Raw genomic sequence first — 22,077 nt, 5'->3', positions numbered from 1 at the left:
AATTGTCCTTGGATATCCACAATCCGCAGATATAAAGCGGATATCCGCGGATTTTCTGGGCTCTACTAACACCTCCACAGTAACCACGCACCAGTGATGCAGGGCTGTGCCAAGCCCCCATCTCCCAACCACCCCCCATTTCTCCCCAGAGACCTCCTGTCTCGCTGCCCGCTCCGCCTCCACCATACCTCCTTCCCTGTTCCAGGCGCGAAGGCTACAATTATGGGCCCTTGTGTGCAGTGCCACCCTCCCAGTGTGGGACTTGGACACCCCTATGCAGCCATGGCGGCTCTAACACATGCAGACCCGGCCAGGAAAGACAGTGGCGACAGCTACTCTCCTCACAGCACCTGCCATTGCCACCCACTAGTTTAAAGTACAATTACACCTTTTTCAAAATGGTGCTTGGCTCACTGCGCAGGAGCACATGCTTGTGCTACCTTCTGGGAAATGTACAGAATGTGTATTGAATCTCCAGGGTGTAGGTTCCAGGGGATGTGGAACACCGTCTGCATGTATGTTCAAATTATCCAACAACAAAGAAGTGTCATCAGAGCAGAATCCTTCGTTTCTTCAGGTAGGTCTAAAATTGTTTTGAGAACTGAGCCTGGTCTATGCTACAGAGTTAGGTTGACACAAGGCAGCTGACATGTACCAACTATGTAAGTATCTGCACTAAAATTTACTTCCCGCCATCATAACTCGCCTGTTACACCAACTTAATAACTCCACCGGAGGCGTAGAGTCAATATCAATGTAGTTAGGTCGACACAGTGTCAGTGTAGACACTGTGTTGCTTACATCAACTGTTGCTGGCTTTCAGAAGCTGTCCCACAATGCCCCATAGTGAAAGCTGAATAAATGCAAGCACTCCTGGTGAGAACGGGCACCACCGACACAAGGAGCAAAGTGTAGACAAACAATGAAATTACTGCGGTGGCTGAATGCCGACGTAAGTTAGGTCGACTTAATTTTGTAGTGTAGACGTGGCCTCACTCTATTCACAGGTGAACTCGTCAGACATTAACAAGAGATCCTGGCCACCACTTTGGGGGAGGGATACAGTCTGCGCAATTCAGCAATCATTCTATTTGCTAGCAGTTCCTGGAGATTACATTGTGCATCCTCTATCTCGGATATAGCAATTTTCCGAGAATGCTTCTGAAAAGGTTAACAGGAGTACTTGCAGCACCTTAGAGACTAACAAATTTATTAGAGCATAAGCTTTTGTGGACTACAGCCCACTTCTTCGGATGCATATCTGAAAAGGTTGTGGATCTTGTAATTGAATATTATAAGGTTTGAGAATATTGCCTATCTTAGTACTATCAGCGAGATGCAAGAACAAGGCACTCAGGAAATTCCAGTAAGTCTCTCCCAAGGCACTGCATCCATATCACTGTCCCCTTTTGCTAGACCGTCAGCCTGGCCATCCTTTTAACTATTAATCATCCAATGAAAAAATAAGTTGCTGGTAGGAATCAGCTGTACAGACACAGAATACAAGAAAAAAGAATTAAAACAACCTGCAACATAATAAAAGAGGAAAAAATCATGTTAGTAAAGAGCAAACGTAAATCAAACCCCAGGTGTTAATTTCACCTTACAGGCTAGGAAATGTGTCAGCCTGAAAATACATCATTCTGTATAATTTTTGCATTTTGAAAAATCAGCCTGAACTCAAGGAAGGGCCTTTGTTTAGACTAATTTCCTCATCTACAAATCAAATGTGCTGTTTATTTATTTAAGGCAATTTGCACAATAAAATGAACCCCTGCTTAACAGATACTCCTGGAATAATGTAATTGACATTTCTGTGGGAGAGGAGAGCGGGCTGTTCACAATTAACTTAAATTATCAAGAGTGAATCAGCATTGGAGGTTCTTTGTGAATCAGAAGCGGAAGGACTCAAGCCCCATGTTATTAAAGGGAAAGCAATTTAAGTAAACTAAATAGAAATAAAAACTTGGGTAGAATCCTGGCTCTCTTTTGGCAAATGGATGAAAAAGTAATGTTGTTATGCTGGGATTGGGTGAAAGTTTGCTGAAGCTGTTGGGTGTACCGGATGCCCTTCATTCGTGACAAATGTTAGAAGTAATTAAGCTCCTTTATGGAAAAGACAGCTGAAATAATAAGAGCCACCACCCAAAACACAGGCCACTTACAAGGCCGGTTAGGAATCTGAGCTATGTGAGAGAGGGGTTTTACTGGGGTCTGAATGCAAACACAGGGGACTCAGTATTTTTTGTTGCGGCTGTGTGTGCGCGCATGTGCATGTTTAAGGGTACGTGTACTCTGCGAATAAAGTGTGTTCTTAAGTCAGGTTAGGTAACCTGTGTTAGCTAACTCGGGTTAACAACAGTGAAGACACAGTAGCGCTAACGTAAGTTGAAAGCCAAATTGCCATGTCTTCCCTACTAGGTTAACATGAATTAGCTAATGTAGGTTACCTAAACTGACTTAAGAACGCAGTATAGATGTACCCAAAGAGAAGCAAGAGAAACACTACAATGTACACAGAAGGCAGCAAGGAAACCCCAGAGATAATCAGAGAAACACTTGTAGCGTGACCCTGAAAAAAGCTAGAGAGCATTTGGGAAGAGTGCTGGCTAAAAAGAGGCTTGAAACTGTGAACAAAGAAACCGTCTCCTGCTATTTGATTCCTCCTACGTTCAGGGACAAAGGATTTAGTGTACATTTTTTGTAAATAAACAGGATTGCTTCAAAGAAATACCTGACTTCGCCTCAGTTTCTCTTCCTAATGGAAACAATCCACAAGACCTTGAATACTGGCTAACAACTCATGTCAAAAGGGGTAAAATTATTTTGGTTAGCCTGTATTCTGTGGGAGCTGCTGGATGCTCAGTTCTTTTGAAAATCACAACAATTCTTCAGGTATATACGAACTTAGAAACCTGACTTTAAGGACCTTCTCTCTCTCTCGCTCTCTTTTTAATTATTTTTTTTATTCTTGGGTTGTTTATATGTGCATGCCACAACCACATTCCCAAGCCCCACCTGGAATGCCCCTCTGCAGCTCAGTGGGTTGAGGGACTGCAGAGAGTGAATTTCATTGATTTGGGGAGCTAAAATGAGGACTCAGCATAACTTTCCTTTCCCCTATACACATTGTCTAAAGCCAAGATTTGATCCCTGAAATCTGACCACCATTAAACATCATCTTCCAACTCATAACTCTTAGTCTTGTTCCTACTCCTAAAACTTAGTTAGCTTACTGTTGAGATTGCACAAGTGCATTTTCCATCAATGCACTCACTGAAAATCAAGGAAATTGACTACACCTCTACCTCGATATAATGCGACCCAATATAACATGAATTCTGATATAACACGGTAAAGCAGTGCTCCGGGGGGCAGGGCCACGCACTCTGGCGGATCAAAGCAAGTTCGATATAACGCTGTTTCACCTATAACGCGGTAAGATTTTTTGGCTCCCGAGGACAGCATTATATCGAGGTAGAGGTGTAGTTAAGATCATATTAGCATCCTCAGCAATTTCAGCACATGCCTTACTGTATAAACTTCATAAAACATAACACTCCTAGACGCCGCAGCTCCACAATAAACTCCATTCCAATTCCACCACATACCAAGCCAGAAAGCACTTTAGATGTTTTAAATGTAGATATTCAGTCTAAATTTATTCAATTACTACAGGTGGTCCCCCATGTACCACACTAAATAATTCCTCAGTCCTTGTAGTTAACCATCATCAGATACTTGCAGACTATCATGTCTGCTCATTGCTGCATTAGACATCCCTTAGTCAAGCTATACATATGAGCTAATCTTTCACTAAATCCCATTTCCCCCCAATTTGATACATTTGTTTTTTTACTTTTTTTTTTTTACAGGTTTTTAGCCAGTATTTAGTCCACATGACAGCTTTCCTACTCTAGTCAAGATGATTCCGTTTTTCAGTACGAGTTCATGAAAAACCATTTCAAAAACTTTACTAAAATCCTAAATATTACATCTACTGCGTTCTCTTTTCTAACGAATTGTATAAAAATAAAATAATAGCAATCGCAAATTAAGCATCATTTATTTGTCCAGAGGCATTGAATTTGTGATTCAGTTCTGGGTTATTTTTGTCGTATCTTGTACCGTATATTGTGCTTCATTCTGAATAGTAGTTTACATAGGGTGACCAGAAAGCAAATGTGAAAAATCGGACAGGGGATGCGGGGTAATAGGAGCCTATATAAGAAAAAGACCCCAAAACTGGGACTGTCCCTATAAAATGGGGACATCTGGTTACCCTAAGTGTACATCTATTATATATTCTTCTCTTTAGGGGACAGAGCCTTAGTTGGTGTAAATGCAGGATAGCTCAGTGGTTTGAGCATTGGCCTTCTAAACCCAGGGTTGTGAGCTCAATCCTTGAGGGAGCCATTTAGGGATCCTGGGCAAAAATCTGTCTGGGGATTGGTCCTGCTTTGAGCAGGGGGTTAGACTAGATGACCTCCTGAGGTCCCTTCCAACCCTGGTATTCTATGATCACTGACTGATTTATACAAGCAGAAGAGGCCATAGAAGTTGTATTAATTTTCCTAAAATGTATAAAATGAAACTACTGAATTCAGCTTTTTGTTCTGTTCCCACAATGTTTAAAATATTTAAAAAATGTGACTGGGAAACTTTATTGGTACATTAACTTTGTATACAAAGTATTCGGATAATAAAATAGAATCTATCATAATTCATATACTTTAAAATGTTGCATTGCTGCCTTATATATGTTTGGTAATTTACCTTTTAATCAACAGCTGCTCTACAGTTGGAATTGGGTTTAATGTTTATAAGTATTTATTTTCATTATAAATTAACATATAACCTTCTTTGGCACTACTGACAATACATTATCTATTTTCTCTGTCCTGCTATAGGGCCACTCAGATCAAGACCTATTCCTGGGATAATGCACAAGTCATTGTGGTTGGAAACAAGTGTGACATGGAGGATGAAAGAATCATTCCTCTGGAAAAGGGTAAACATCTGGCTGATCAGTTAGGTATGTGTTAAAGCTTCCCTTCTTTTCTTTTTATAATGTGTTCCTTTTTACTTGTATATTAAAAAGTTCTTCCAACAGTACAATATCAATGCTGCAAATAAGATAATGGTCTAGTTAAATATTATATACCACTCTGCTGAGTACTACAGTGTCATTTTCAGAATTTAAAGTTGCTTTTACACCCGATTTTTTAATTTTTGGGGTGTTTTTTTTGCAATTTATCAGAGATTATAAATTGTTTTTTAGAGTGGAGCAAAAAAATCCAGTAGTTACTGTAACCCAAGAATTCCTTAATGCCAGCTAGCAAGGGGGATACAGGAATGTCCTGGTTCTGGTATGTACCTTAATGTTCACCAAAGAAGCTAATGTGAGGACTTAAATGAAAGCCAGGGTCACACTGGTCATTAATATCATAGTGAACTGTATGTACAGATACTATATAAGGAATTATGTGTTTATACGGTATACTGAAAATACATTTTAAAGTCTGTATCAAGGCAGGGTTGCCAGACATGTTTTCTCACAGATAAGAAATGTTTATTCACCTGTTGAGAGATGTAAATTAAGCATTGCAAGCTAACACAATGGATATACAGTTACATGCAAAGTCAATAGAGAGATGTGAAGTCAACAGGGAAGAACATTCAGGAAAACAAATAAGGTGGGGGGAGGGGAAACGGTTATACTGTGTCAAAATACAGACAATGAACTTTGGGGATAGAAGTAGAAGGCAAAAATGATGCCCTCCTCCACCCTCATCCTGCACCTAGGAAATAAACGTGCAATGCGTTTAGATTCATTAAAATGGGATCACAACCAGCCTTGGTTGCAGAGGACTTTTGGGGGGGGGTGAGGTAAACTTCTTTAGACAGCTGGTAAGCCTGTTTAGTCTCTAGAAAGTGAATTATGATTTTGTTTTATACCTAACCTTTTGTGTCCATTATCCTTACTTGCTATCTCTTGAATCTTTGATGATAATCTTATCTTTGCTTTTGCTACAAGTATATCTAAGTGCTGTGATATTAAGTGAGGTTCTGATCCTGAGTTGAATCATACAAGCTGGTGTGTACACTGTTCCCTTGGGGACAGCAGATGTGGTATTTCTGTGGGTGTTCAGTGGATAAGGGGTTGGACACTACAGGAGGACGCTGCAAAGGGGCTCTGGGACTGGGATGCACCTATTGTTAACCTGCAAGGAAAAATGAGGGCACGCATCATCCAGAGGAGAGTGCTTGACTGGCTAACTGGCTGGTGGTGTCAGGAAGCTGCCACCCAGCTAAGCACAAGCAAGTCTCCCTCATGCTGGAGGCAGAGGATAACAAGGTGATTCACCGTCCTGGGTACCCCGAGAACCATCACAGTTACTTACTGTGCTTCCTGCCCATATATAGAAGTAACATCACCTGATTGCTAGAAAAAAGGGAGCAGTTTCTTCTGGAAGAAGCTGAGTTTGGAATAAAGATTTTAGAATGAACACCAGAATGTAGGATATGCATCCCAATTTCTCATCTATTTAGTATTCAGAGTAGCAGCCGTGTTAGTCTGTATCCGCAAAAAGAAGAACAGGAGGACTTGTGGCACCTTAGAGACTAACAAATTTATTAGAGCATAAGCTTTCGTGGACTACAGCCCACTTCTTCGGATGCATATAGAATGGAACATATATTGAGGAGATATATATACACACATACAGAGAGCATAAACAGGTGGGAGTTGTCTTACCACCTCTGAGAGGCCAATTAATTAAGAGAGAAAAAAAACTTTTGAAGTGATAATCAAGCTAGCCCAGCACAGACAGACAGTTAGATAACAAGTGTGAGAATACCCACAAGGGGAGACAGATTCAATGTTTGTAATGGCCCAACCATTCCCAGTCCTTATTCAAACCGGAGTTGATTGTGTCTAGTTTGCATATCAATTCTAGCTCAGCAGTTTCTCGTTGGAGTCTGTTTTTGAAGTTTTTCTGTTGTAATATAGCCACCCGCAGGTCTGTCACTGAATGACCAGACAGGTTAAAGTGTTCTCCCACTGGTTTTTGAGTATTTTGATTCCTGATGTCAGATTTGTGTCCATTAATTCTTTTGCGTAGAGACTGTCCGGTTTGGCCAATGTACATGGCAGAGGGGCATTGCTGGCACATGATGGCATATATCACATTGGTAGATGTGCAGGTGAACGAGCCCCTGATGGTATGGCTGATGTGATTAGGTCCTATGATGATGTCACTGGAATAGATATGTGGACAGAGTTGACATCGGGGTTTGTTACAAGGATAGGTTCCTGGGTTAGTGGTTTTGTTCAGTGATGTGTGGTTGCTGGTGAGTATTTGCTTTAGGTTGGGGGGTTGTCTGTAAGCGAGGACAGGTCTGTCTCCCAAGATCTGTGAGAGTAAAGGATCATCTTTCAGGATAGGTTGTAGATCTCTGATGATGCGCTGGAGAGGTTTTAGTTGGGGGCTGAAGGTGACAGCTAGTGGTGTTCTGTTATTTTCTTTGTTGGGCCTGTCTTGTAGGAGGTGACTTCTGGGTACTCGTCTGGCTCTGTCAATCTGTTTTTTCACTTCAGCAGGTGGGTATTGTAGTTTTAAGAATGCTTGATAGAGATCTTGTAGGTGCTTGTCTCTATCCGAGGGATTGGAGCAAATGCGGTTATATCTTAGAGCTTGGCTGTAGACAATGGATCGTGTGGTGGGTCCTGGATGGAAGCTGGAGGCATGTAGGTAAGTGTAGCGGTCAGTAGGTTTCCGGTATAGGGTGGTATTTATGTGACCATCGCTTATTAGCACAGTAGTATCCAGGAAATGGACCGCTTGTGTGGATTGATCTAGGCTGAGGTTGATGGTGGGATGGAAATTATTGAAATCATGGTGAAATTCCTCAAGGGCTTCTTTTCCATGGGTCCAGATGATGAAGATGTCATCAATGTAGCGCAAGTAGAGTAGGGGCGTTAGGGGACGAGAGCTAAGGAAGCGTTGTTCTAAGTCAGCCATAAAAATGTTGGCATATTGTGGGGCCATGCGGGTACCCATAGCAGTGCCTATGAACCCTAGACCAGGGGTATTCTATTTGCTACCCAAGATCCATAAACCTGGATATCCTGGACGCCCCATCATCTCAGGCATTGGCACCCTAACATCAGGCTTGTCTGGTTATGTAGACTCTCTCCTCAGACCCTACGCTACCAGCACTCCCAGCTATCTTCGAGACACCACTGACTTCCTGAGGAAACTACAATCCATCGGTGATCTTCCAGAAAACACCATCCTGGCCACTATGGACGTAGAAGCCCTCTACACCAATATTCCACACAAAGATGGACTACAAGCTATCAGGAACAGTATCCCTGATAATGTCACAGCTAACCTGGTGGCTGAACTTTGTGATTTTGTCCTCACCCACAACTATTTCACATTTGGGGACAATATATACCTTCAAGTCAGCGGCACTGCTATGGGTACCCGCATGGCCCCACAATATGCCAACATTTTTATGGCTGACTTAGAACAACGCTTCCTTAGCTCTCGTCCCCTAACGCCCCTACTCTACTTGCGCTACATTGATGACATCTTCATCATCTGGACCCATGGAAAAGAAGCCCTTGAGGAATTTCACCATGATTTCAATAATTTCCATCCCACCATCAACCTCAGCCTAGATCAATCCACACAAGCGGTCCATTTCCTGGATACTACTGTGCTAATAAGCGATGGTCACATAAATACCACCCTATACCGGAAACCTACTGACCGCTACACTTACCTACATGCCTCCAGCTTCCATCCAGGACACACCACACGATCCATTGTCTACAGCCAAGCTCTAAGATATAACCGCATTTGCTCCAATCCCTCGGATAGAGACAAGCACCTACAAGATCTCTATCAAGCATTCTTAAAACTACAATACCCACCTGCTGAAGTGAAAAAACAGATTGACAGAGCCAGACGAGTACCCAGAAGTCACCTCCTACAAGACAGGCCCAACAAAGAAAATAACAGAACACCACTAGCTGTCACCTTCAGCCCCCAACTAAAACCTCTCCAGCGCATCATCAGAGATCTACAACCTATCCTGAAAGATGATCCTTTACTCTCACAGATCTTGGGAGACAGACCTGTCCTCGCTTACAGACAACCCCCCAACCTAAAGCAAATACTCACCAGCAACCACACATCACTGAACAAAACCACTAACCCAGGAACCTATCCTTGTAACAAACCCCGATGTCAACTCTGTCCACATATCTATTCCAGTGACATCATCATAGGACCTAATCACATCAGCCATACCATCAGGGGCTCGTTCACCTGCACATCTACCAATGTGATATATGCCATCATGTGCCAGCAATGCCCCTCTGCCATGTACATTGGCCAAACCGGACAGTCTCTACGCAAAAGAATTAATGGACACAAATCTGACATCAGGAATCAAAATACTCAAAAACCAGTGGGAGAACACTTTAACCTGTCTGGTCATTCAGTGACAGACCTGCGGGTGGCTATATTACAACAGAAAAACTTCAAAAACAGACTCCAACGAGAAACTGCTGAGCTAGAATTGATATGCAAACTAGACACAATCAACTCCGGTTTGAATAAGGACTGGGAATGGTTGGGCCATTACAAACATTGAATCTGTCTCCCCTTGTGGGTATTCTCACACTTGTTATCTAACTGTCTGTCTGTGCTGGGCTAGCTTGATTATCACTTCAAAAGTTTTTTTTCTCTCTTAATTAATTGGCCTCTCAGAGGTGGTAAGACAACTCCCACCTGTTTATGCTCTCTGTATGTGTGTATATATATCTCCTCAATATATGTTCCATTCTATATGCATCCGAAGAAGTGGGCTGTAGTCCACGAAAGCTTATGCTCTAATAAATTTGTTAGTCTCTAAGGTGCCACAAGTCCTCCTGTTCTTCTATTTAGTATTGTTTCCTATATCTCTACTTAAGACAAAGAATGTAATATAGAAAGTTTCAGAGTAAATGCTACAAAGCATTATGGGTAAAATATACAAGAGGCAGTTATAGGAAGGCTCCAATTCTGCAAAGAGTAATGTGTGTGCTTAACTTGAAGCATGTGCGTAGTCCTACTGAATTCAGTGGAACTACTTGCATGCTTAAAGTTAAGCATGTGTGCAAATCTTTGAAGAATCAGGTCTTGTGTGTGATGTTTTAACTACATCACCATAGTCTCCTTAGGATTTCTACTGATCTGATCAATCTTGTTAAAATTGACTTCAATTAATGCTGTTTCCCGGAGACCCTTGTAGAAGGGGTTACTGTAAATATTTGTTTAGGTTTGCAAGAAAGAGAAAGTTCTTTGGGCACTTACGGGAATTGTCATAACCCCAGTTTTATTAAAATCTCCTACTGTACTCAATTCTCAAATCTGTAACGTTGGGTTCTATTATTAATTGGAGAGATAGTACTCTATTGTTAAAAGCAGGGAACTGGAGCCCAATTGTATGTCTAGCTTTATCACTGGTTCAATGTGTGACCTTGAGGAAGTTGTGGACAAACCTCAGTTTATGGGTATTATTTATAATTTGCCTAGCAGCCCCAGTCCTGGAGCAGGTGGCCAATTGCACTAGGTACTCTACAAAGACAGAGCCCTACCTCAAACAGCGTACAATATGCACTTATATGCACAAAGCTAAGCATGGCTATAATATCTCCAGGATAAGGGCCTTGGATTGTAAACTCTTTGGGAGAGGGACTGTATCTTAAATATGCTTGAACCGTACCTAGCACAATCAAGATTGGAGCCTTCGGGTTCTACCATAATGCAAATAATAGCTGCCTTTTCCTGTAATTCTAATTACTTTTTAGTAGTGGTCTATTGTTAGGGCTTCTGAATTTCATATCGATAAAATACTCCCAATACAAAAAGAATGAAATTGGTGTTTATCCAATAAACACCAGAAGAACTCTGGAAATAGTTACTTGCATCTATGGGCTTGTCTACATAAGGCAGTAATATGCACTACAAGGGTGTGATTTCTAAAGCGCACTAATATGTTGCACATTAATTGGTCCATGTAGACCCTGCTGGTGCTCACTAAAGGTTCCCTAGTGCACTTTAATGTAGAGCTGTATGAAACAGCCCTACATTAAAGCACACTAGGGAACATTACAAAGAGATTACTCATTACAGTATATACAATATAATGAATAATATATTTACTATACTTTAACTCTTTACAGTTTAATAAAAGAGAGAGCCCCGATATCCCCTGATTGTGGACATCTACATAAAACTCAAAAATTGCTAAAAATAAACACTGAAAAACAGAAGCCTTATTAAGTACTGTACTAATGAAATAAACAAATGCATGTTTAGTTTGCAAAAGAGATAATGGGTCCTCTTCTCACACACAAGCACCTAGTATGCACCTGAAAATATAAACATTTGCAAAACAGATACCTAGCTTGCATTCACAACTGCATGTTTTACATAGTTTGCCTGGGTGCTTGCATATTTTTCAAGAATAATTTAGCTTTCAGTGATTGAAAATTTGGACCCTAATGCCTAAACATATTACAACCAAATGTGAAGTTCTGTTTGAGCTACTATCCCATCTTCTATTTTTTTTCTAAGATGTTCATCTGTTTTTTTCATTACCAAAAAATTCCTGATATCTCGAGTCTAAATCCTTATGTCTGGAATATTTCAAAGGGTGTCTTGTCTGCATGCATACATACTGCACATGTTGTCTCCATAACAACTGATTACATCAATACAAAACTACTTTAATTAAGAATTCACACTTGCACCTCTTGACCTATCCCTGACCTTGTCAAAGGCACCAAGAAGAAATATATCCCCACTGGCAGAAGAAAGCAAAAGCTAATTATGTTTCTGGAAGCTCCTGGCACTTCCAGTCTGCTCAAGCCTCGTAATGTATGAAACATTGTCTATTTTAAAATATTTCAGATTTTATCAGGCAGCTTTTCTAAGTGCTGATGTGGCATTATGTACAATGTTATCTGAAATTACTTTGTGAGGAGAAAGAAGTTTGATTAATTGGTTATTGCCTGCTTAAACTGTTAGCTTTCATATTAATGCCTTCATGTAAACGTTATGCTTATGCATGTTTCTCTAACCATTTGTAGGAGCAATAAAATAATCTGAGATGATGTACTTGGTCAATGTCTGCTTGAGGTGAAGAGTCTGCATTGATTAACTTAATCAAGTTATCAATTGGAGGCTCATCTTGAATCCTTGGCACTGCCTTTGACTTCAGCCAGGAACGGGAATATTGATGGAGCAGGCCTTTAATATTTTTAGGACAATAATTATTGATCCTACAATACAAATGTATTAAGGTGTTAAGCTTTCGTGCATCAGGACATGCCTGAAGTTAGGCCAAAAATTCCCTTGTGGGTGAGTCATGCCATAGTTGGTTACTTGAACCTTCCTCTGTACGCATCCATTCCTGACCACTGTCAAAAACTGAATACTGGTCCACATGTAGTGGATCTGGTCCATTACAGCAGTGTCTATTTAGTAATAAGCAGAATTTTCATTAATATTTTCCCTCAACATCTGTGATGAAAACATTTAAATAGGTCTGGATGAAATATATCAAACTGCATACTCCTGGGCTTATTTCAACCCCAACCCAGGTGTGTATAATATGTATATACATATTCCCCCATCATAGAAGCACCAAGTGTTATTGTTATGCTTATAAGCACACAGGAACTTTTTCAGGGGAAAAGGCAATACGCCGCATTTATTGAAGATACAACAATTAGCATATGCATTCAAACACACACACACACACTCTCTCTCTCTCTCTGTCCCGCCAGTCGATGTTATGGTTACCAGTCCAGAGTCTGGATCAATCTAGTGGCCTGCTAGGTTGATCACGGGTAGGTAGGAGACGGGTTCTGTTGGTCGTGACACGATGCTCCGGGGAAGTCTTGGCAGGACAAACCCAAAGTTTCATGGCAAGGCATCCTGTTTATATAGTGATTTTCCTTCATTGGGACCAATGAGTTTTGCACCGTCATGCTGTAATCAATTGTTTGATGAGTGCTTGTTTTCTTAAATTGTCCTCCTCATTCTTTATTTTGTTCTTTCATTAAGTCTCTCAGGGAGTTACCCCATGCTGGTTTTGATCACAGCTATCTTATCCCCATTGATAGGTGCCCGTCTCATCTTTAGAGTCATCAATCTGCCCTCCTCTGACATCTCAATAGGGGCATGTTGCAATCTTCTGGCGCCCTTACATCTGTCCTCGGTTTCTCCCTAGAACATCTGGTTCGGTGATGACCTTCACACTTATCTCAACACACTCATTCCTCATTCCCACACAACACAGAATTGATTTACACAAAACATTTGAACAGGAACATCAAATTGCATTACAAGAGAAAACAACCATTGCATTCTTTTACTTATTTTAAAATACTAAACCTACAACAAAGTGGTGACCCTAAAAGGTCTGTTACCACCTTGAAATCAGCTCAGATATAGATTCTGGCTGATGCATCTTTACCAATGGCCCATTAGACCATTCCTTTCTGCTTTCAGAAAGGGTGGCTGGCAGAATATGGTCAAATCATACAGCAATATGTTTAATACATGCTACATTATTATTCTTTATCCTTCATTGTAATTATACAAAATACAAACATAAAATCCTACTATTATACTATGAGGATTCTAGGCTGCAGGACAGTCCATGAAGATGGCTTAAAATTACCTTTGTCCCCTTTGTCTTTCCTGTTCTGTGCATTTCAGGAATCAGCCCCCCTGTGACTAAAAGTTAAACAAGCTGAGGTATCCTTGATGGCAGAAGTTTATTTATCTGGAGTCTCTTGTTTTTTTGTTGACAGGTTATTATATTACTGTCACTAAGAACCAATTTTAAAAGTTGATCTCTTCAAATTGTCTAATGCAGGGGTTCTCAAACTTGGAGTTGGGACCCCTCAGGGGGTTGCGAGGTTACTACATGGGAGGGGGGGCGCGAGCTGTCAGCCTCCACCCCAAACCCTGCTTTGCCTCCAGCATTTATAATGGTGTTAAATATGTTAAAAAGTGTTTTTAATTTATAAGGGGGGTCGCACTCAGAGGCTTGCTATGTGAAAGGGGTCACCAGTACAAACGTTTGAGAACTACCGGTCTAATGATTCAAGTTGCATAGTTACAGCCAATGGCTTAGTGTCGGTATTGGCGCTACTAGGTATTTTATCTTGTTAAAATTGAGGAACCTTCTCAAAAAAATGATTCTGAAGTGATAAGTGTGTTTAGAAACTTACTTGTTATTTAACAGATTGAAACAATGAGACTTGAAGTGAAAAAATGAAGGCAAACTAGTCAGTTAAATGGGCTTTTCTTTTCCTTGGTTTAGTAATGGGACACGAGAGCTGATGTGCTACAAAAGCTCATGATACAAATCACCATGGATTGTAATTTATTGCAAAGCAGATTATTTATATGGTAGTTTGACTTCTTGCTATAGACAATATAATAGTAGGAAGAACAGAAGTAACAACATAATTCTTGTAAATAATGATTAGTCTCCTAGACTTCTGGGAATGGGAAGATAAAGAATTGTAGGAGCTGACAGTGTTGGTTCAGTGCATTGATATTCTGCTCATGGCTGAGGCACTGGGCTGAAGTCTCACGCAAGAATTCAAATTCGTAATTAAGGAGGGCTAAGCTCCTCGATTTGATCTGAGTGGGCAGGAAGGTTGACCTGGGTGGTGTCATGGCTGACTGCTTCATGGGTGCAGGATACCAAAGGCATGCTAGAAAGAAAAAAAAGCAACCCTCGAATCATCAATAACTTCACATAATTCCAACCTTAATTGTTCTCTGATCAGAAGGGAGCAATGCTTTAGGGGCCTTCTCATCAGCACTGCTTAGAAAGCTCTTCGCCATGGTAGTATTAAGAATTAGCCTCGCCCCTTAGATTCACTCAGCTGAGCCAGGACAGGCAGCTTCAATCTGCTTGGATGTCCTGTAATTCTGAAGTGTTTCTTGGCTACCAAATGAATACAAAATAAGTTGTTGGTGTTTTAAACAGACCATTACACTTACTTCAAGCATTCTTTTTATAATCAGACTTATTTTTTTTGCTTCCTTCACAGGTTTTGATTATTTTGATGCCAGTGCCAAAGAGAACATCAATGTGAGACAGGTCTTTGAGCGCCTAGTGGATATAATCTGTGAAAAGATGTCGGAGAGTATAGAGTCTGACCCGTCCAGAGGCAGTTCTGGGAAGAACATGCGACTCACAGACAACCCACCGCCTTTGCAGCAGAACTGTTCCTGCTAGTGATTTTAATCTCTGTGAAATCTCTCTCTCCCCTTCCCTGAACACACTTTATCTTTTCACATGTGATGATGTATTATCATATCGTCTGAAGGCTGGAGTTTCTGTTATAGTGGAAATGGACGTGGTTGTTAAATGTCCTGGAAGTTTAATGTTAAATATATCTAATACACCTAATATTGTAAAACAAACAAAAAACCTAAATAAATATTGTTAATAGTGTTAATGGGTGAATTACATTGAAGTGTAAGAATTTTATAATATTATAAATGTATTTTTAGATTATTCCCATAGAGAATGTTGCTTTGTTATAGACCCTTTTGCTGGGGAGAGAGCTCTGTACCAACACGCAGCTCAACAATTGATAAAGAGCACTGAACATAAAAAAGATCAGAAAGGAAAAGATTTTGAAAAAGAAAAGAAGAAACCCAGACTCCCCTCACAAAATAGGAAAGTAAATCCTGTCTTTACATCCAAAAAACCTGGAACATCTCAAGACTTCAGGTAGGAGATGACCATGCTCCTTGATGTAAAACTCTGCTGTTTTGTTTGATGCAGCAGGACTGGGTAGCAAGAAAGGACCCGTTTCTATTTAATACACTGGGGCCACCAAGAAAATCAAGAGAGTGGGAGTTGAATTTTGTGCCATGCCTCTGCAGAGGTTTAGCATAAGAATCAGAGTCCAAGCAGGGAGAGGGTAAAAGTGGCTTTAAGCCACTTCTGCACTTCCCTAATTCTGGGCTCATGCAGGGCCAAGCGTAGCACGTTTAACCTTGAATGTCAGTATCTCAGACCAAATTATTGGGAGCCAACATGTGAGTGTTTGTAACCAGTCTGCCGTCTTGTTGCTCTTAAAATAAGTGATCTACCAAACAACTGTTATATCTACTTTTATTTATTATTTATATTGCCATAGCACCTAGGAGCCCTAGTCATGGACCACAACCCCATTGTGCTTGGAGCTGTACAGATACAGAACAAAAAGGCGGTTCCTGCCTCAAAGAGCTTACAAGCTAAGTAGTAAAATCTACCTGCAAAAAGTCCTGAGTCCTGAGCTAGTAGTCAAGGTTAACTCCCATGATATATTTGTGGGACTTTGATTAAAGGGAAAGAATAATTAATTTTGTTTTATTATTAGAATAATTACTTTTCTCTAGCATGATAATTAAATGAATTAAATATAGATTTATAGGCAAACCTCAAAGGGACAAATAGTACAGTGCTTTATACAACTCCAACAAGGAAACCTATGGAAGGATGACACATGCACCCAAAACTAGAGTTTAAGCCCAAGGTAAATCTCACAGAGCTTCTGACATACCTACCCCTCATGAGGCGGTGCTTGAACTCAGGCATAAAAGAAAGAGGGCATGGCACTCTTAGAAGTCAGCAGAAAACTGTGCAAAGTCCCGTTCATCCCAAAAAACGAGCATCCCTTTTGCATGGCTTTCAAAGTCCCCATGCAAAATGGATTCATTTGGAGTCATGCTGCTATTGGAGCCCACTGTCACGCCTGTACAATCCTTCCCTGTTTCCTTTGAGTTGCTGCATGCCCCGGAGGGAGTTACTGCAGCCACCAATATCGAATGCATCGATTTCCATTGGAAATCAGCATGCTAGTTTTTGGTTTGGGACCATCTCCAATTTTATCTAGCAAGAGCTTCTAACTAAATAAAACTTAAATACGTTTTCTAGGTAATGAAGGGCCCAATCCTGCTCCCACTGAAATCAATAGGAGTTTGGTTGCAATGGGAACAGGAACCAGCATTCTTGTGACTATTAATGTTATCAGAATGGTTCTAATTCTACAGTGCTTAATTAGATAATGTTAGAAACATGGAGGAGAAACATATGTGCATGTATGGTTTTATGGAATGACAAGTCTATTTAACCATCAGACCCATATATAAGAACAGCCATACTGGGACAGGCCAAGGGTCCATCTAGCCCAGTATCCTGTCTTCAGACAGTGGCCAATGCCAGGCGTTTCAGAGGGAATGAACAGAACAGGTAATCATCAAGTGATCCATCCCCTGTCACCCATTCCCAGCTTCTGGCAAACAGAGGCTAGGGTCACTTCAGGGTATGTTTTTTCATCCCTGCACATCTTGGCTAACAGCCATTGATGGACCTATCTTCCATGAACTTATCTAGTTTTTTTTTAAACCCTGTTATAGTCTTGGCCTTCACAACATCCTCTGGCAAATAGGTTGACTGTGCGCTGTGTGAAAAAATACTTCCTTTTGGTTGTTTTAAACCTACTGCCTATTCATTTCATTTGATGACCCCTAGTTCTTGTGTAATGAGAGGGAGTAAATAACACTTCCTTATTTACTTTTGCCACACCATTCATGATTTTATGGACCTCTATCATATCCCCACTTAGTCGTCTCTTTTCCAAGCTGAAAAGTCCCAGTTTTATTAATCTCTCCTTATATGGGAGCTGTTCCCTACCCGTAGTCATTTTTGTTGCCCTTTCCTGTACCTTTTCCAATTCCAATATATCTTTTTTGAGATGAGGAAACCAGATCTGCAAACAACTGCATGCATACAGCTCAGCTAAAATGATCAACATGGATCTTAAAAGCTAAGATGTTCCTCCTATTAATCTTGATCAGCATAGCTGTTCTGCCTTGCAAAGAAGAACTTCTCTTTTCAACTTGGTCAGCTGACAGAACAACTCTTTGGAAGGATAGATATCAAGCTGTATGCAACCCTAAAATTAAATGGAAAAATCCACCAGCAGGAGGGCCTGTAATGTGTATAACACCACAGTTACAATCCCCAGCCTGGTTTATATGTTACATGTACTTCTTGTTTTCACATTGTTCTTGGGTTTTTTAAAAAATTGTGCTAAAAGGTTGCACTTATGATGATATTATTTCTTCTAGTTTCAGACTTAAATATAAAGTCAAAAAACTTCAGAGAAGAAGGAATTCATAAAAATAATGAAGGCTTAAAAATGGCGACAGTGAACAACAGATGACTGAGATCCCAAAAATCTGAAATATCAACATCCCATGGCCTGCTTCTTTCTGGGATGCATTTTTTACAATTTAGATATAGCATACCTTTAAACATTCAACATTTCTGGCACTAAGGTTATTATATCTATATGAATACAATTCTGTGTGGATATATATGTAGTAGCCAGATTTGTAGCATTGTATATATACACAAACACATGGAGGGCTACTTTCACAGATCTCTCAAACTTTCTAGGCCAAATTTCTATTTGCTTATATAATTAATCATCATGGGACCATGAAAGGTCATCTAGTCCAGGCCCCTGCACTCATGGCAGGACTAAGTGTTATGCACACAGACTCAAATTTGAGAGTACAAATGGCATTTGTACATACAAATCAGTGATGTCAAATTAGCCTATTTTTTTTGCACACAAAATTGCAAATTTAGGCCAGAGTTGTGCAAGTTATTCTGTGCAAGTGGGTGCAGCATCTGTGTGAGATCCCACTGAAGCTGGTGGGGTGCCGTCAGTGGCGTAGCCAGGTGGAGGGAACAAGGGGAGCAATTAAAAAAAAAAAGGGGCCATCCGCTGCGGCGCATTTACTCACCTGGTGGTACTTCGGGTCTTCGGCAGCGGGCCCTTCACTCGCTCCAGGTGTCTTCGGCGGCACTGAAGGTCCCGCCGCCGAAATGCCGCCGAAGACCCGGAGTGCCGCCGGGTGAGTAAAATAAAAGCGCCACAGCGAGTGGCGCCTTTTTTTTTTATTGCTCTCCTGGGTGAGTACAAAGGTGCCAGGAAACTGACAAGGCACCACTTGTGCTCAGTGGGGGAGCGGCTGCTCCCCCCGCCTCCGCCCCTAGCTACACTACTGGGTGCCATGCAGGGATCTGTCCACTGCATTGTAAATAGCAGGATTTAGGGCCTCAGGCTGCCTTTGAAAATGTGTTCTTCTGTCATACCTCAAATGCTTTTAATACAAAGGCTAGTAATTTTCTGGCATGGAAAACCAACTAGACTTAATAAAGCTTCTATATCTATTGTGCTAGTGAATCAAAGCCTTGCTATAGTGTGTGTTTGGATACTGCTAATTCTTGTTCTCAAAAGTCATCTCTCTAAAATAAATGCTCTCTTTTGTGGGGTATTTCTAATCTGGTGGTGAACATGCAATTTGTGCAGTGCTAGGAGTGTACATATTGTATCTATATTTATGAAGCTGACAAAATAAAGACATTATTTAGTCTCTGAACGTGGCCAGAGATTGCTTGAGTGTGAGCTACGTTACTTATCTCAACAAATAGTAAGGATGGAGTCATCTATCAGGGAAGAGGTGGTCTTTTTCTGAATCTTCTTGAATTAAACTGAGTTGCTTGTGCCTTTTCTGCCAGATAGTGTTCCCTGGGCCGCAGTTATCATTAGGAACCACTGTGGGGAAGGAGATGCTGTAGGCTGAATGGCAAAACAAGCATTAACAGGGTAGCAGGTATAACATTTCAGTGGTGACAGGCAGGTTTTAGGATAACTTAACTAGTAACAAAAAATAACTTGATGAAAGGGTTCAGAGCTGAGGGTGGTGGTGCTCAGCTGTGAAGTTAAAGGAAGAAAAGGGTCTCTCATACTGGGGAGGGTGGCTGTGGGGGGGACAGGAAATGCATTTCTGAACTGGTGAGGGTTGGACTGGAAGGAGATGAGGGAACTTGAGGGGTTCTGAGCTGAGAGGGGTATAGGCTGAATGTAGGGAAGAATGGAATCAACTGGTGACTGAAGATGTGGGTGAAGTGGTGGTGTGTGCGGCAGGGTTGGTGGGAGATGGTAGGGGAAAGCTAGATAGCTGGGGGAGAGAGGACTAGTAGAGCACAGTGACAGGTTTAGAGAGGAAAATACTGTTTCCTCCCATCCTACCATTTGCAGTGAAGTGTCCATTTTCCTGGTAAAGATGGGGAGGTAGAGGGAAGAGATGCCTCTCTCTTTCCCATTTGCCCACCAACTTTCTTTATCCTCCCACTCCTAGCAGGGTCCTCATTATGACCCACCTGAATGGGAGGAGGCAGCTTGTGACATTCAGCCTCCTCAGTTAATCTGGGCACCAGCCACCACTGTAGGGTGTCGTGCTGTGACCTACTTTCTGGTAAAGGTCAGTACAACTGTTGTTGTTGGCAGCTATTCATTGGCCAGTATGAAAGCACGTGATGGTCTCACACAGCATTCACCGGACAAGTGTCCACCTCATCAGGTGCCCAAGGTAGAAGTATTGAAAGAGATAGAGGCCATGGATTGCATGGGCACAGAGGCTGAACCACCCTCTCTTTCCATAGTAGGTTATGTCTCTTTAGCATCCCCTTGGTGAGAGGGTGGGCACTGCTCTTGTCAAAGAGTCTGGGGCATGGCCTTCTGGCTGTGCTGTTTAGGGCCTCTGCCCCATAGGTGCCAACTCCGTGAGTGCTGCAAGGTTGGAGCACCCACAGAAAAAAATTAGTGAGTGCTTAGCCCCCACCCTCCCACGCCCCCTGCCTGCCAGCGGCCCCACTGATCAGTTCCTCCTCCTCCCTCCCAGCGCCTCTTGCCTGCTGCCACCAGCTGTTCCACGGCATACAGGAGGCGTGGGGACGGGGTGCACTTGGGGGAGGGAAGAGGCAGGGTGGGGGTGGAGCAGGGGCAGGAAAGGGTGGGGGTGGGAAGGCGCAGAGGTGGGAGCTTAGGGGAAGGGTGGAGTGAGGGCAGGGCCTGGGGTTGAGCACTCCCTGGCAAACAAAAAAGCAGGCACCTATGCTCTGCCCCATAACAGGAGGGTTAAAGTAGTCCAAACAAAAAGTCAATATTCTTTCATAGCCCACAAAAAGCAGAGTTCTAGGTCTTTGGGAAGCCGGAGAGAGAGAGAAAGTACCACCCTGTTTCCTTTCTGAGAGGACGTGGGTGACCAAGGCTCACAAGCCATTTCCCATGGTCAGCAGCCCGTGTTTCCAGGGGCAGGGGAGCTCTGAACTGCAGTCCCTGCACAGAGCAGGGATCCTCACTTTTAAGGACATGCTCCTGTCCATACCTGACCAGCCTTGGTGCAAACTAGTAGATCCCTAGAAGTAGCTACCAAGTTTAGGGATGGAGGTGTGAGGTCTGTTTCCAGACCATCTCTACTCAAAACTGAGGCGTGCGGAGAACTGCCTCAAGTTGCTCAATAGATTTGGTAGCTCTGGAATGACTTGCCCCACTGGATGCAGATTCCTAAATGAAAAGCTGTCTGCATGTCCCATGGAGAGAATGAGCTCCAGGTAACCTGTGCTTGGGGGTCCATCTTGTGGCTGAATAAGGCAGAAAAATGGTGTGTAGACAAACCCAACCCCCTGACAATGAGCCAGTGTGGAGGAGGGGGGTGGGGTGGAGTGAGCGGGGGCGTGGCCTCAGAGAAGGGCTGGTACAGGGGCGTGGCCTCAAGGCAGGGGTGCAAATAGGCAGTTCATGGCAACCCTAGAACTCCCGCCCTTGAAACTGATCAGGCCCTGCGGGCCCCTCCGCATCCACGTGCCTGGTGCGGCCTCTATCCCCACCCACAGGCCAGCGCTCGCCGTCAGCTCCCTCCGGACCCTGCACTTTAATACGCCCACCAGCCTGGGTGGGATCTTCCTCGCCAGCTGATTGGTCCAGCTAGAAGTGAGCGACATTTCATAGAACCAATGGGAAGAGAAGCACCGTCTCCAAACCGGCTGTTGGAAGCGTCCAACGCACGACCGGGGAGATAGTCTTAATTAATCAGACCGAGCCCTGAAAGGAGGCGGCGGGGAGAAGCCAGGCTA

At 42.2% G+C, this 22,077-nt stretch overlaps 1 protein-coding gene across 3 annotated transcripts in view; it reads left to right on the top strand.

The window, feature by feature from the left end:
• RAB3B (RAB3B, member RAS oncogene family) overlaps positions 1-15,721 on the top strand; it is a 149,013-nt gene extending 133,292 nt beyond the window's left edge. For all 3 annotated transcript variants that reach the window (XM_065555361.1, XM_065555360.1, XM_065555359.1), the window contains 2 exons: positions 4,911-5,035; positions 15,140-15,721. In XM_065555361.1, the coding sequence (XP_065411433.1) occupies positions 4,911-5,035; positions 15,140-15,327 (313 nt within the window). In that variant the 3' untranslated portion in view covers positions 15,328-15,721. The remainder of the gene's footprint in view (positions 1-4,910; positions 5,036-15,139) is intronic.
• Positions 15,722-22,077: the final 6,356 nt, after the last annotated feature.

The sequence above is a fragment of the Chrysemys picta genome, chromosome 8 (assembly GCF_011386835.1).
Source record: "Chrysemys picta bellii isolate R12L10 chromosome 8, ASM1138683v2, whole genome shotgun sequence".
Lineage (NCBI taxonomy): Eukaryota > Metazoa > Chordata > Testudines > Emydidae > Chrysemys > Chrysemys picta.
The sequence above is the reverse complement of the archived record's forward strand: the minus strand, read 5'-3'. Positions and strand labels throughout refer to the sequence as shown.